Genomic DNA, 14,029 nt, shown 5'->3' with positions numbered 1-14,029 from the left:
CATAATGGTGTTCTTGTTCTGAAGGGCTGAAAGGGAAGCATCCTCAACTTTGTGTTGTGGGTTGCCTTTTCTCAACTGCAACTGCATGCAAACCATTTTAGAGGTTTGGCCAAAAGAGAGAGTCCTTATATAATACAGGAACACTCGCTATAAAGAAACATGACCAAATTAATTGATGGTCCAACCAACTCTTATAGAGGGTTTACCAAGTTCTAACAGTTCCCACCAAATAAAGTTCCTTGTTTGGAGGCTAATATTCAATCTTACCCTATCAAAGTTGAAAATGACATCAATTAGTTGAACCCTTCTCGGGTCCTAATTGATCGAAACTCCACCAAAAGATTGCATGCTCTGCCCGGAAACTGAAAAATATCTTCCCTTTCTTGTATTGCTGCTCACATCATATAAGCATTCATGGAATCCTACTTAATTGACAATTTCAAGCTCAAACCTCAAATTCTCAATAATATTATTGCACTAGGTACTATACTCTTTTTCCCCTCTTAGCTTTATCCAAATTTGTCCTAAAGCCGCTCTAACTGCTTTTATCAAATGGCATTTTCATCTTTAGCTGGCACAAATTATTGTGTATAATACTAGTTTATGTAAGCTCAGAAGCAAGTGTATGTAATGGTCATCCAATATGTAAAAGCGAACCTGGATTAGTTTATCACTGTTTATGCATGGAGCCAGGATCTAAAAGATTGAGTTTCTTCCAGGCCGGGTTAAGTTTCTGAGTTCCACTTTGTTCTTACATCTCTTCAAATTTGAACAAACTGATCGAGACTTAGAGAGGGCATATCCCATTACTTCAATAGCTTTGGTTGGATATGTTTCTTTCTTTATAACTAAACACCAGCTTATAAAATTAACTAGCAAGAGAAGAGAAACACTTACCAAAAAGGACCACATATGATACCAATTTGATCCTTGCTTCATCCGTCACACAGCGATGTGAAATCACCAAATGGCCCCAAGGATTTCAAGAGTGATGCATAGTTATTATCAGGACGATTTGAAACTAAAAGACCTAGAAACAGGAGTATTCTCAATTGGGTCTACTAAATTCTTATGCATGCTAGTGAGATATGGCACTAACTAAATTAGGGTCCAGAAAAACCATCAAGTATTTCTTTTGAGCTGTATTATCAACTCTCAAAAAGTATTTGGATAAAAATGAGATGAGGTTTCCTGGGCTACCTGCCCTTCTTTATAAGGATACCCCTTTTGAACTTGCATCTGGGGAGATGTTTCAATGTGAGCTTGGTCCCAGAGTCTACTTTTGCATGTTTTGCCTTGAAAGAGAATATATAGATTTGTTAAAACCATTAGTGCTATAAGCATGGGCAAAAGATATAACAGATAAGGCAAGTAATAGCATAAAATGGGTTTCTAAAACTCACATGAGAGAAAATATTTTAGTAGCTAGGGTGCTATGGACAACATTATAAACTCTGGCCAATTACAAATCATGACCATGGAGATGCACCATCAAGTTATGATAGTAAATTTCCTTTTCTTTTTCTTTTCATCAGTTTCTGAAACAGATAGATAAAGATAGTTAATTAGCTATAGAAAATCAAAGAATGAGGAATCAAACTTATGACTCAAGTTACTACTATTAATTTTGACCAGCTACTCTGACCTAATAATATACATCAAACTAACATTCATATGGTACTCGAGATTTGTTTTACTTTTTGCTGAAGCCATTGCTCTTCTAAACTAGGAATAGGTTGCTGTTAATTTTGGATATTTTTCTCTACTAGCTAGAGTTTGCATTATCAAAATGTTGCTTCCTAAGAAAATACAATAATATGCATGGCAGTATCAAAATGCTACTATTTGGCAGGGCATGAATGAATTGACTTCATACCAACAAAAAGCTTGTTTAATTGGTGCCTACAAATTGCCAACCTTGCACATAGTCCCAAAATAGTTAGAACCTACGTTTAGCTACAAGTTGAAATAGAAAAAACTCACCAAATAAAGGGCTATGGATGAAAATATGAAATCATAATTATATTAAGCTGCATTTCTTCAATTTTTATGAGGTATTGAGGGACACACTTTGATGGAGAAAGATAGACAGCGAGAGACAGTAAGATAGATAGAGAGAGAAAACAAAGTTGAGAACAATACGGCGTTTAAACTGATGCCCTAAACGTTATATACTAGGGCCTCTTGTAGCCTATATGTTCTAAGGCTTTCTGCTTCAAGGCATATCGTGCTTCTTCCTCATCCAAAAAACTCCTTCACAACTTTCCAGTTTCCACCATGGTAAGCGATCAGGCCACCCACAATCCCTTTCTCAGTGTAAGTCGATTTTTTGCATGTGTGGCCATTACTAATGTGTTTCGTGCACATAGGGAGAAGAGGAAGGAAAGAGCAACAACTCCCTTGAGCCGATGGACAAGAAAAGGGGTGGATATACTGCCTCCATCTTCATTTTTGGTAAGCAATCAAGCACATGAAAAGTCGAAAACCATTTCTGTCAACTTGTTCTATTAGATTCAGATATATATATAGCATTTTGTTCTTCTTGTTTGTGCAGTGTTGCTGGCATTGGACAACATGGGGTTTGTTGCAAACATGGTGAGCATGGTCCTCTACTTCTTGGGACCGATGTACTTCGATCTGGCTACAGCTGCCAATACTCTAACAAACTTCATGGGAACAACCTTTTTGCTCTCCCTCGTCGGAGGTTTCATTTCCGATACTTACCTGAGCAGATACACTACATGTTTGATTTTCGGTTCAATTCAAGTTCTGGTAAAGAACTAACACCTTCAAATTGTACTAATGGCTTGTTCTTCGTTTGATTCTAACTATGACACCGTTACACGTATGTAAACAGGGTTTGTCGCTGGTGACAATTCAAGCTTATGCAAAGCCCTTGCAGCCAAAATTTTGTGGCGTTGGCAAGTCAAGTTGTATGGAAGGCGGTATCGGATTCTATTTCTATGCATCCTTGTACTTGTGGGCATTAGGTTCAGGTGGTGTGAAGGGAGCTCTGCCGGCACTTGGTGGTGACCAGTTTGGTTACAAGGATGAAGCAAAGAAACTAGCAACCTTTTTCAATTTGTTCATGCTCAGTTCTACTCTTGGAGCAACTATTGGAGTCACTGTTGTTGTGTGGGTTAGCATGAACAAGGGTTGGTATTGGGGTTTCTTCATATCAACCATGGGATCCCTTGTTGGTTTTATTGTTCTCGCACTGGGAAAGCCTTTCTACCGCCTCCAAGTCCCCCGAGACAGTCCCCTCATCCGCATCTTTCAGGTCTCCCAACTCTTTCTTCACACTCTCTCTACGAAAGCAAAAATAATTATAATTAGCATGTGTGACCGTCTCAAATGCTCTTATGCATGTGACGCTCACACTTATTGACATGCTTGAAGTGCATGTCTGGCAGAGTTCAAACTTTTCTTTCTTTCTTTTGACAGGTTATAGCAGTGGCAATAAAAAACAGAAGCTTATCACTGCCAGGGAGCTCTGCAGAACTATATGAGATCAGTGAAAAAGAATCAGCTTTTACTAACGAGAAAATTTCACACACAAAACAATTCAGGTACTAATACTAAATTATCCTCAAGATTCTCCAATCATGGATTTCATGGTCAATAAACACGGGCATATGCATGTGACTGGTGCAGACCATTATAAAAGTGATCAGGGATGAGGTCCATTTATACAAACAATCAATGTGGGGTTTTAGTTATGGAAGTTTATATTTGCATATGAACATGTCAAACATAACCAAACAAGAATTATCACACCCGATGTCCCATCTCAGCAGGCAAAAATTCTCCAAATTTTGGTGGGGATCCAAAAAATACACATAAAATTAAGAAAGGTTTACATCAAAGTTTCTGTAAAGTGGGGAGACTTTGCTTTCTAAAATTGGATGGAAATGACTACATGTGAAGTTTGTCAAGTTTTTTGATCAAGTTTGTTAGACTACTAGATTGTAGCTTAGTGCAAGTACTGAAGAATGCTTCTATTATTATACCTGCAGCTTTCTAGACAGAGCTGCCATACTAGGAAAAGGCACCAAGGCGGAGCCATGGAAGGTTTGCACTGTAACACAAGTGGAAGAAGTCAAGGTCCTAACAAGAATGCTTCCCATTCTATTCAGCACCATCATAATGAACACTTGCTTGGCACAGCTCCAAACTTTCTCAGTCCAACAAGGAAACAGATCCATGAACCGTAAATTGGGAAACTTTGAAGTCCCCGCCCCATCAATCCCGGTCATCCCCCTCATTTTCATGTCCATACTCATTCCTCTTTACGAGTACCTCTTCGTTCCCTTTGCAAGGAAAATCACAAAACACCCCGCGGGAATCACGCAGCTCCAAAGAGTTGGTATTGGACTTGTTCTCTCGGCAATTTCAATGACGGTGGCTGGCTTGGTTGAAGTGAAAAGAAGGCACTATGCGTTGGCCCATAGCCCATTAGCGCCTGGCGGCATTAGTCTCTTTTGGCTTTCCTTCCAGTATGCCATCTTTGGAATTGCAGACATGTTCACTCTAGTTGGACTGCTAGAGTTTTTCTACAGGGAAGCACCGGCAGGCATGAAATCGCTTTCGACTTCATTCACATGGCTGTCACTCTCTTTCGGATACTTCTTGAGTTCGATCTTTGTGGATATCATAAATGCTGTGACAGCAAGAATTGCTCCAAGCAAATTGGGTTGGTTACATGGACTAGACATCAACCAGAACAATGTGAACCTCTTTTACTTTTTCTTGGCCATCCTCAGCTGCCTTAACTTTGTAAATTATCTGTACTGGGCTTCATGGTACAAGTACAAAACAGAAGAGCCTGATACCAAGGTGCAAGTGGAGGAAGTTAATAAAGCTTCTCTTATTGAAAATGAAAATGGAAGCAAGGTTACAACTGAAGAAGCCTCCTCTGTTCAAACAGAAGAGAACGTAGAAAAGGTTTCAAGTTTACCTCTTATTGAAAATGAAAATGGAAGCAAAGGTTACAACTGAAGAAGCCTCCTCTGTTCAAACAGAGAGAATAAAAGTTTATGAAAATTGATAAATTAACCAAAGCGTTCAGGGGAGGAAGCTCACTGAGGAAAAGTGAGATGGGGACTGATAAATAGTTTAAACCAGTTAAGCTACTGAGCTTGAAAATTGTAGAATGATAGATAATGGGTGGCAGTCTCTCTTTTTATCTTGTTTTTGTGTGTTTTAGAATTTTGGGTTTGGGGCAAGCTGTTTTGAGAATGTGTGAAAACTTTTGAATGGATTGTATCTATCTTCTTAAATACAAATATATTGGAATTTTTCTGATGTTTAATAAAATTACTGCCATATATTCATCAAGTGAGACACAAAGAAAATGAAAATAGCTTGCAATTTCTTCGAGATCAAAAGAAAATGAAAATAGCTGCCATATATAGCTTTCTTTTTTTTGCCGGCAAAAGAAAAACTTTATTAATAACAACAATTCGTACAGACTCAAAAATGAGACACAAAGAAAATGAAAATAAAAACACAGATCGACTAGCCCAAAATAAACTCCGGAGAGCAAACCCCTCTAAGAGGGTAGAGGCTAAAGCAATACGAACGAAGGCATCCGACCTGAAAAGAAAAGCGAAACAGATGTGGATAGTTTCCCGCGAACCAAACTATAAGTGCGAATTTTGTGAAGGTCAAACTGTTAAGAAGATGAACTTCATTGAACTGTGTTCTCTTTGGTTGTGAAGTTTTGTATTTATCAAACTGTTCAGAAGATGAACTTCATTAAAACGTGATATCACAGACTAATAAACTTCACATGCAAATGTGATACCAGAGAGTTAAATGTAAAGGCTGCTAGCTAGTCTTAGAAATATAGTTTTGGGCCTCTAAGTAGGCTTCTACAGTGACCAACCTAGGCCACTATTTGATGTTGTGGAGAATCATTTGGGAATTGGAAAATCACTAAGAACACAGTGACATCAATTTGAGTTCAGGCCCAAATATAATGACCCCATAAAAGTTGGCACCAAAGGGTCTTACACTCTTACCCAATACATAAACCAAGCTGCCCAAACATATTCATGCCCCTAATCCCTAAATAACACCAACTTCAAAATCCATAATTGCATGCTTGTTTGTGCTTGACAGGAAAGGGACACATCATAGTTTACCAGTTTCATAACTTGTTGATGTATCCAAATTCCAATATGATGCACTGATGCACATGGCTGTGGAGCTTTCAAGCTTTTCCTATTTTTCTTTGTAGGGCCTTGGCCATGAACGAAGCTTTTCAAGAGTGGAACCCGAGACACTACAATAAAATGCCTGGACACTATCCTAGTGAGATAAATGCGAGAATTAGGATAGTGTTCAGGCATTTTATTGTAGTGTCGCTATTAGTTTCTAACTTTCTATATTAGTAAAAGCAGGACCTTATAACTAAATGTTGTATCAAACTTATCATGTGATAGGAATAAAATCTTTTGATCATCTTAAAAAAAAAAAACTAATTGATTGTATTACGCCGATCAAGCAGGAGAATTAATTAACTGCACCCTTTTGCTATATAGATAGATTGAGATTCAAAGATACTATATGATGATGATATTCTTATTTGTATTGGATGTGGATAATGGCTATGACATTGATACCAGTTGTGTGGTTGAAGCTAGCTTACTAATTAATAGTGGGTGTTTGTGGAGTTGTAAAATATAACAGTGCAGACCAGACCCAGATTTGTTGCGCGCGTTTATAAGCTGCTAGTGCGTGACAGAAGGAACACTCGATGGGTGAGCTCAAGCTCAAAAGATGCATGTGATTATGGGACCAAGAGCCTTAGAGAGGCTCACATGCCCCTTTCCTTTTAATTAATATGATAGTTTTCTACAAAACTAGATGCATCATATAGAGTACGTCTCTTCACGTGATTACGACATAGTTATATGGTTTCCAAATTTTTCAAAAAATCCGGCTGCCAATATCTGTTTCTTGTCTGAAAAAAAAAAAATCGCTAGCTTTAATCAGCATATTGTGAGAAACAAAGTGCATGTTTGGTAGAAATCCTAGATCGATCCCTATTAAGATATTAAAGTAATCACCGCCTCATATTTTTCTATAATTTCATAATCGATCAATTTATTCTGAGAATAACTATTTAGCCAATTAACTTCATCCTTTATCAGGCCTTTTCTTGTTCATTCTCATTATACCATGTATATAATTAATCTTAAAATCGATAATTTTTCAAATCGCTCTTTGATAATTTATATCTACATATCTTCAAAGAGAAGCACATGAATGATTTTATTTGGACAAGATAATGAAAAATTATTAGTGAAGAATGTTGAAAGAAATACAATCAACGTTTTCGCTCGTTCTTATTTTATTTAGCTTGTATTTTGCATATCTGTAAATAAGACTTCCCCGAAAATAATTGGGGTTCATTATAGTCTTTGATTAGTTAGGAATAGCACTAAATTACTATTAAATTAGATCATGCATGGTGTATGGCAGGTGATGACGACCCCAGTGGTGTGTGTGTGTTGGTGGGGTGGTAAGGCTCTGAACTCTCATTTGGGAGGTCAGGAGTTCGAGCCCCATCATGGGTGGGGAGGGGTGGGGATTAAAAAAAAAAAAAAAAAAAAAAAAAAAAAAAAAAAAAAAAAAAAGGTGATGACGACCCCAGTTGCTAAGTAGGATGGTGACCTTCTAACTTCGATGTTGTTTCATAACTAAAGTCTTTAGTTTATAATCAAACGTAGACTACAAGCTGTGCATGTATGTTTTATATATATAGAACTTAGTTGCGTGGACGCAAAGGATTGAGATATGGTTTAATTGGGGACTCGAATTAGGGACTAGTACGTATGCGTCTGCTAGTTGGCTAGCTTAAAGGCTTTTAAATGATTGATCACAACACCAAGTAATATCGGGTCGCTGTGGAAGCATTGAAAAGAATGTACTCTCCAGCTAGCTCATGCCGATCGAGTCCAATAAACAATCATTGATGTGAGAAAGGGATCCATTAATCAAATCATTTGTTCATATCGAACATTCCAAGCTTGGTAGCTTTGTTAGATTCAGGGAAAGCTAGCTTCATGCCTCCCATTCACACACTCCATTGATCCTTACATCATGTTTACGTATACCTTAATTGTCGGCAGAGCTGCCCGAGTTTAGCTCCCTCGAAGAATTTTACTTAACCCTGTTTTCACAGTTCAATTATGCTTGGTTATCCAAGTCTTATCATTGCTTGCATGAATGCATGTATATAGTAGTGAAGGGTTTGGAATGTTGTAGTAGAAAATACGTAGCCCTGGATCAAAACTAGCTCTAGCCCTATCTACTTCATCTCAACTTTTTTCGCGTCAATTTTAAAAATATCTCATCATCTTTTGTGCAGTGGCGTCAACGAGTCTCACATTCTCACATACACATGCATTTAATACATTGATATTTTCAGCTCGACCAATGGGAAATCACTACGGTATGAGAGTTTACCAAAAGACCCTCTACATTAATTATTTCATTCTTTGTAAATTAATAGATGATTTATTATTTACTTTATTTTAGAGTGACCCGTCGATATTTTTATTGAGCGGTTGTAGATTGTTCATATTTGTTATGACTTATGACTTGTGAGTTGGTGAAAGAAGGGCTCATTAGGAGATGTGGAGTTGTTCAAGATATATATTTGTTGCTCAAAGTAGTTTTTTTTTTCTTCTTTTCTTAATTATTTAATAACTACTCGTCTCGGGACGAGTGAGTCAAATTCTTGAACTCTTAATTTATCAAATGAAAAATATTTTTTTTTTTTAAGGGACGAAAGATATTGTTATTATAGCAAACAGTAACGGGTGGTACTTAACATAGTTGTTGAATTTCCATAAAATAACATATATTGAATATTTATTTCCTATTAAATTGAGAAATCAATTTTATTGTCTTATTTTTAACAATCTTATTACAGCATAATCAATAATATATGAAATGCGGGCAGCGTACTATCGGATCGGATCACTGAACTACAATTCTAAATCTAACTAATATTTAGATCATAATTATTGTTATCCATGTCCTATTGAACACTGATTAAAAATCTAACCCCCATAGTTACATAATATAGTCTGGTCAAAGATCCTCTCTTTCATGGTAAATTCCAATCAAAGTTTATTAAATTGTTGGTCAAAATAGCTTCTTAAGGTTTTGAACACATGGATATAAGTCATAACTTTCTCTACTCTTTCAATGGAAACAAATGAAGCAATCTGTAACAGATTTCCAGAATGACACAGTAAAAAAAAAGATCAGGTAAAACTAAGAACATAGTAGTTCCCTCCTCTTTCTCAGTTTCAACTAAGGGAGATGATCCTCTCATGAGCAAATTAAACACCTGAGCTACCTGAGCTTTGAAGCGGATGACGACATGTGGATTTATCAAATCTAACGGACTATGATTCTTCTTTTCCGTTGGTCCCTTCTTTCCTTCCTCTCTCTTCTTATTTCCCTTTCCTTCACTGCACGATCTTCTTTTCCTTCCCTTTCTCTTTCTTCTGTTCTTCTTCACTCTTTATCAGATGAAATCTTCTTATGACAAAACCTCTTTCTCTTTTCAATCTCTATTTTGCCACATCTAAGCTATCATCTCCCGCTCTAAACAGTTATCATCTCCCGCTCTAAACATTTGTTTCTTCTTCCTCTTCACCCTCTTATTTCTCGACAATTTAAGGTCCAGCAATCTTTCATGTTCACTATGGGACTAAGATTCAATGGATGAGTTGGGTTGGGATTCAATTGATGGGTAGAATTTGGGGTTGTGATTCAATTATTGATTTCAATTTATGTTTCTGCTCTCTAATATTCCATTGCCTAATACTTGATTACTGATCGGAAAGTTGTAATAAAAGATATACTCACAATGAATGCAATTTCCACGCAACAAAAATTTCTCCCGAAGTTTGCTTCTTTTTCTTAAAGACCGCATCTTCAACTCCAAAACGTTTTGGTTTCTTACCGATAATAGTCAAATACTCTTTCTCTCTGTCCTCAATTTGAATGACTCATTAAACCAATTTTTTTGTGTTTATATTTTGCAATTGATTGATTATATAGTAGGCTTTCTTGGCATTTAAAACAACTTGAGATTTGTTGTTTTGCAATCCACCCCTCTATCTCTCGTCTTCATCCGGCTTCAACTTCACATTCACAGTCACTTGGAGAATCAAATAAAAAATAAAGTAGAGAACCCAGATAACCTAGGTCTCGAAGGATGAACTTCAAAAGATTCAATTTTTATAACCCACGACCTTAATTTGGTCTGGGTACTTGGGTAGGAAGAGAAGAGAGAATGCCAAGGGTAAAACTTGAGATTTGGTTTTCGTTTAGATTCGATTTTGTTGAGATTGAATGCCAAGGATTTCAATTTTGGATTGTTATTTTTTGGGTTTGTATGAAAGTGAAGAGAGCAAGGAAGAAAAAAAAAATCAGAATGATCATGAAGAAAGAAAGAGGTTCAGTGGAGATAATGGAGGTGGAGGACTGCAGTTGATTAAACCGCAAAATGGAATACGAAGTTGAAGAAGAAGAACAAATAGAAGAGAGAGAGAGAGAGAGAGAGAGAGAGAGAGAGAGAGAGAGAGAGAGAGAGAGAGAGAGAGAGAGAGAGAGAGAGAGAGAGAGAGAGAGAGTTTTGATCGTTGCATTAAGCTGCAAAAAATGAAAGAAGTGCAACAAAAGATTAGAGCCGTTAGATGTGTATTTAGACACATGGCAGCTTATTATGAAAAGCTCAGGTAGCTTAGGTGTTTAATTTGCTCAGGAGAGGATCCTCTCCCTTCAAGTAATTCAACTCCTTCAATTACTTTTTACACCACGCAAAACAGTAAATCCAGGGCTTAAACCCTACGTTAAACCCCCCAGTACCCCACATTACTAGTTTCACCATCATCCCCTGTTGGTGACGAAAAATTCCGTAGAGGAGTTTGACTCACAAATGAATGCGGACTGGAGCAGGAGATGATCGATTCCTCGAGTGTTGACTCAGAGTTTGACCGTCGGCTCGAGGAGCAGGGGGTACCTGCAGAAAACCCTCCGATGCCTAAGTCAATACGTTTCTTAGTAGTGGAGTAGAGAGAGTTGGAATTCGATGGATTACTTGGACTCCGAGCCGAGGCGATGACTTAGGGGGGTGTATTCAATAAGGACTCTATAGGATTGTTTTGTATTTTAAGATTCATTTAAAATCCTGTGGCATTCAATTTAGATTTTAAAAAGTCATTTAAAAACTTGAGGTATTCAATCAAGATTTTAAAAAGTCCTTTCAATTCTGGTGGTATTCAAAAACCTAATGATTTTGAAGGAATTTATTAAATGCTTGATTTTGTAGGATTCTAGGGTGCTTGGTATAAATACCAAACCCTATCAGAAATCCACCCTTTAGAGGTCAGATTTTGACGTCTTTCAATTTTTTTTTTCTCTCATTCTAAAGATGAAAAAGACGCCAAAGAGAGAAGATGAACTGATCTCAATCGCTGACCTCGAAGTGACCTCAACCTGACTTGGGGGAAATTATCACTTGGTTTTGGCTAATTTGATCAGGTTAGAAAGTTTATGTGGACATATCATTCTTCTTTTGACATTAAGAGCATTTTTGATTAGCTTAAGGATTTCATGTACCAAGGCTGCTATTATCTGTTTGATTGAATATATTGATGGTTCAAATACTGCTTGGCTTCTTTTGGATTTTTTTTATTTTTTAGGTTGAAATTTTTGTTTAGCTTTGTTTTGGTAGGATTGGGTGAGTAAGGATCGCTAATTGGCTGAGTAAGGATCGATGATCAGTGATGCATGGATGAATATACCAATACTTGTACAACCACCCATTCCCATTTTTAGAAGATTGCATCATGGGCTCATAGAGTTTAGCTTGTAAAGTTTAGTTGTCAAAATTGTGTATAGGTTGAGCATACGTTGTATTGTGCTCCACATATGCCTTTGGGATCACAGGTTATTAAAGCTTAATTAGTTGTCTTTCAATTGTACATAGTCAATGATGCCTAGTGACAATGACGTTGTTTATGCTAAAGATCTAAATCATCTAATACATATGTTGAAAAAGAAGCATGCTGCTAAAGGTTACAAAAGCATAGTGAGAGTTTTCACTTCAGTAGTAATTGATATACAATCTGCCCTCACTATAGGTTTCAACTATTATTTTGGTGAACCATAAACTTAAGAACTTTTTTACGCTTTGGCTGAAAAAAAAAAAAAAAAAAAAAAGGTGTTTTACCTTGAAGCTTGTGAGTCTGGGAGTATGTTTGAGGGTTTGGTTCTAAAGAAAATGAATATTTATGCTACTACAGCAGCAAATGCAGAAGAGAATAGTTATGCAACAAATTGTTATGTTGATCCTCATGTTCCTAAAGAATTCGGTACTTGTTTGGAAGACTTGTATAATATTTTCTGGCTGGAGGAATTGGTAAGAGAAATTTAGAGTTTTTGTTTATATGATACTGTCTAACTAGTGACTTTCTAAAGTAGTTTAAATCAAAAGCTAATCAGTACTCTATTGCTTCTGTGATTTTGGTACATTCACATTGAGATAAGTGATGTAGCCCTCCTTCTTTCCCAGCAAAAGGTTTCCAAACTTCAATTCTGAAATTTTATTTTACACTATAAACTAGTTGATTTCTGGGTACTGAACTCCAAGTACTTAATAATATCAAAATGTTTTACATTACCTCCATTTAATATTCAGGTAAACAGAGCTCAACCTGGCTCTCATGAGAAGCTCAAAAGCAGCGACTTAATGAAACTGCTCAAAGGAAACATGCATGTGGACTACAGCATAACCAAAATAGGGGAGCTTCTATTTGGAGAAGAGCTCAAAAGTATTGATGAATGTGAGGCCTTAGGGACAACATCTAGTGGATGACTGGGAGTGCTTCAAGATGTTTGTATGTTCTCCTAGCTATCAGATTTTTTTTTTTTTTACACACTTTATTGATTGTATCTCTCAGTTGTTGAACTGGAGTTCTTTCCTATGCAGAGTCGATGTGGGAAGCTATCGACATATGCAGAATGAAATACACACAAGCTTTTGCCAACATCTGCAATGTCGGGTCAGCCTAGAGAAAATGGTTGCAGTGTCTAATCAAGCTTGTTCTAAGAAACCCCATGTCTAATCTGATTGAAAATGGATGTACTAAATAAAGTCATGCATGTATGCTGGTTACTTCTTTGGGTTACTACAATGAAAATTAAAAATTATAAGTTGATAAAGATCAAATATTTTAAAAATGTGATATTTGTTGTCGATATGCAAATCTTGCTAGTATATAAATAGATGGCCAATTATCTGCCTTGGTCAGAGTCCATTCCAGAAGATATCCTTCCAAGAGTGGCTCTAGGTGTTGCGTATGATTACTAATCTGCTAAGCTTGTTGATATTGAATGCAATGATGTAAGTTGAAGTTTTGAGTCTTTCACTTGCAATTTAGGTATACATGAATGTGATGTTTAAGATAAAGTTTCGTTTTGGTTTTGTTTAAAATTAGGGAATGGATGCAAGTTCTTGACTTGATACACATTTACGCAAGCGTACGTATCGTTGTCAAGATAGGGAAGTATAATGCCCAAAGTTTATCGTACCACGGGGATTAGTGGCTAACCCACAATCCTTGGGTAATCGGAAATAAAGACACTTAGCAAACAAAGAAAAGAAAAAGAAAATAAATAAAAATGTTAATCTAAGGCACCAAGCCCTAGCAATGCTCGGTTTTGGTTTTCACCAAAGCCTAATCAAAACTAAGAGCCTAGTGGTGGATATGCACAAATGAGTCGAAATTTGTAGGGGGTTTTGAATTGGGAATCAACTAAATTAAACGCAACCGAAAAGTAAACTAAACAACTAATTAACGAATTAGAAAATTAAATTTGGGTTTTCAAATTAATGGGAATATGGAAGCGTCGGGTGATTCACACTAACTATCTTGCAAATATCGGTGCCAATTTCATAAATGCATGCATTTTCTATATGTGTTAAGTCCCGTATTTA

At 36.7% G+C, this 14,029-nt stretch overlaps 1 protein-coding gene and 1 long non-coding RNA gene across 2 annotated transcripts; both read left to right on the top strand.

The window, feature by feature from the left end:
• The first annotated feature begins 2,122 nt into the window (after positions 1-2,122).
• LOC112194901 (protein NRT1/ PTR FAMILY 4.5) lies at positions 2,123-5,341 on the top strand. Its single transcript, XM_024335152.2, has 6 exons — positions 2,123-2,280; positions 2,370-2,454; positions 2,555-2,772; positions 2,858-3,280; positions 3,445-3,569; positions 4,017-5,341. The coding sequence occupies exons 1-6, from the start codon at positions 2,278-2,280 to the stop codon at positions 4,996-4,998; spliced, it is 1,836 nt and encodes a 611-aa protein (XP_024190920.1). The 5' UTR covers positions 2,123-2,277; the 3' UTR covers positions 4,999-5,341.
• Positions 5,342-11,375: 6,034 nt separating this feature from the next.
• On the top strand, positions 11,376-13,209 carry LOC121052140. The gene is made up of 3 exons (XR_005808166.1): positions 11,376-11,571; positions 12,731-12,929; positions 13,022-13,209. It is a non-coding gene; the product is annotated as an uncharacterized LOC121052140 (long non-coding RNA).
• The last annotated feature ends 820 nt before the right edge of the window (positions 13,210-14,029 follow it).

Source organism: Rosa chinensis, chromosome 3 (genome assembly GCF_002994745.2).
Source record: "Rosa chinensis cultivar Old Blush chromosome 3, RchiOBHm-V2, whole genome shotgun sequence".
Classification (NCBI taxonomy): Eukaryota; Viridiplantae; Streptophyta; class Magnoliopsida; order Rosales; family Rosaceae; genus Rosa; species Rosa chinensis.
The sequence above is the reverse complement of the archived record's forward strand: the minus strand, read 5'-3'. Positions and strand labels throughout refer to the sequence as shown.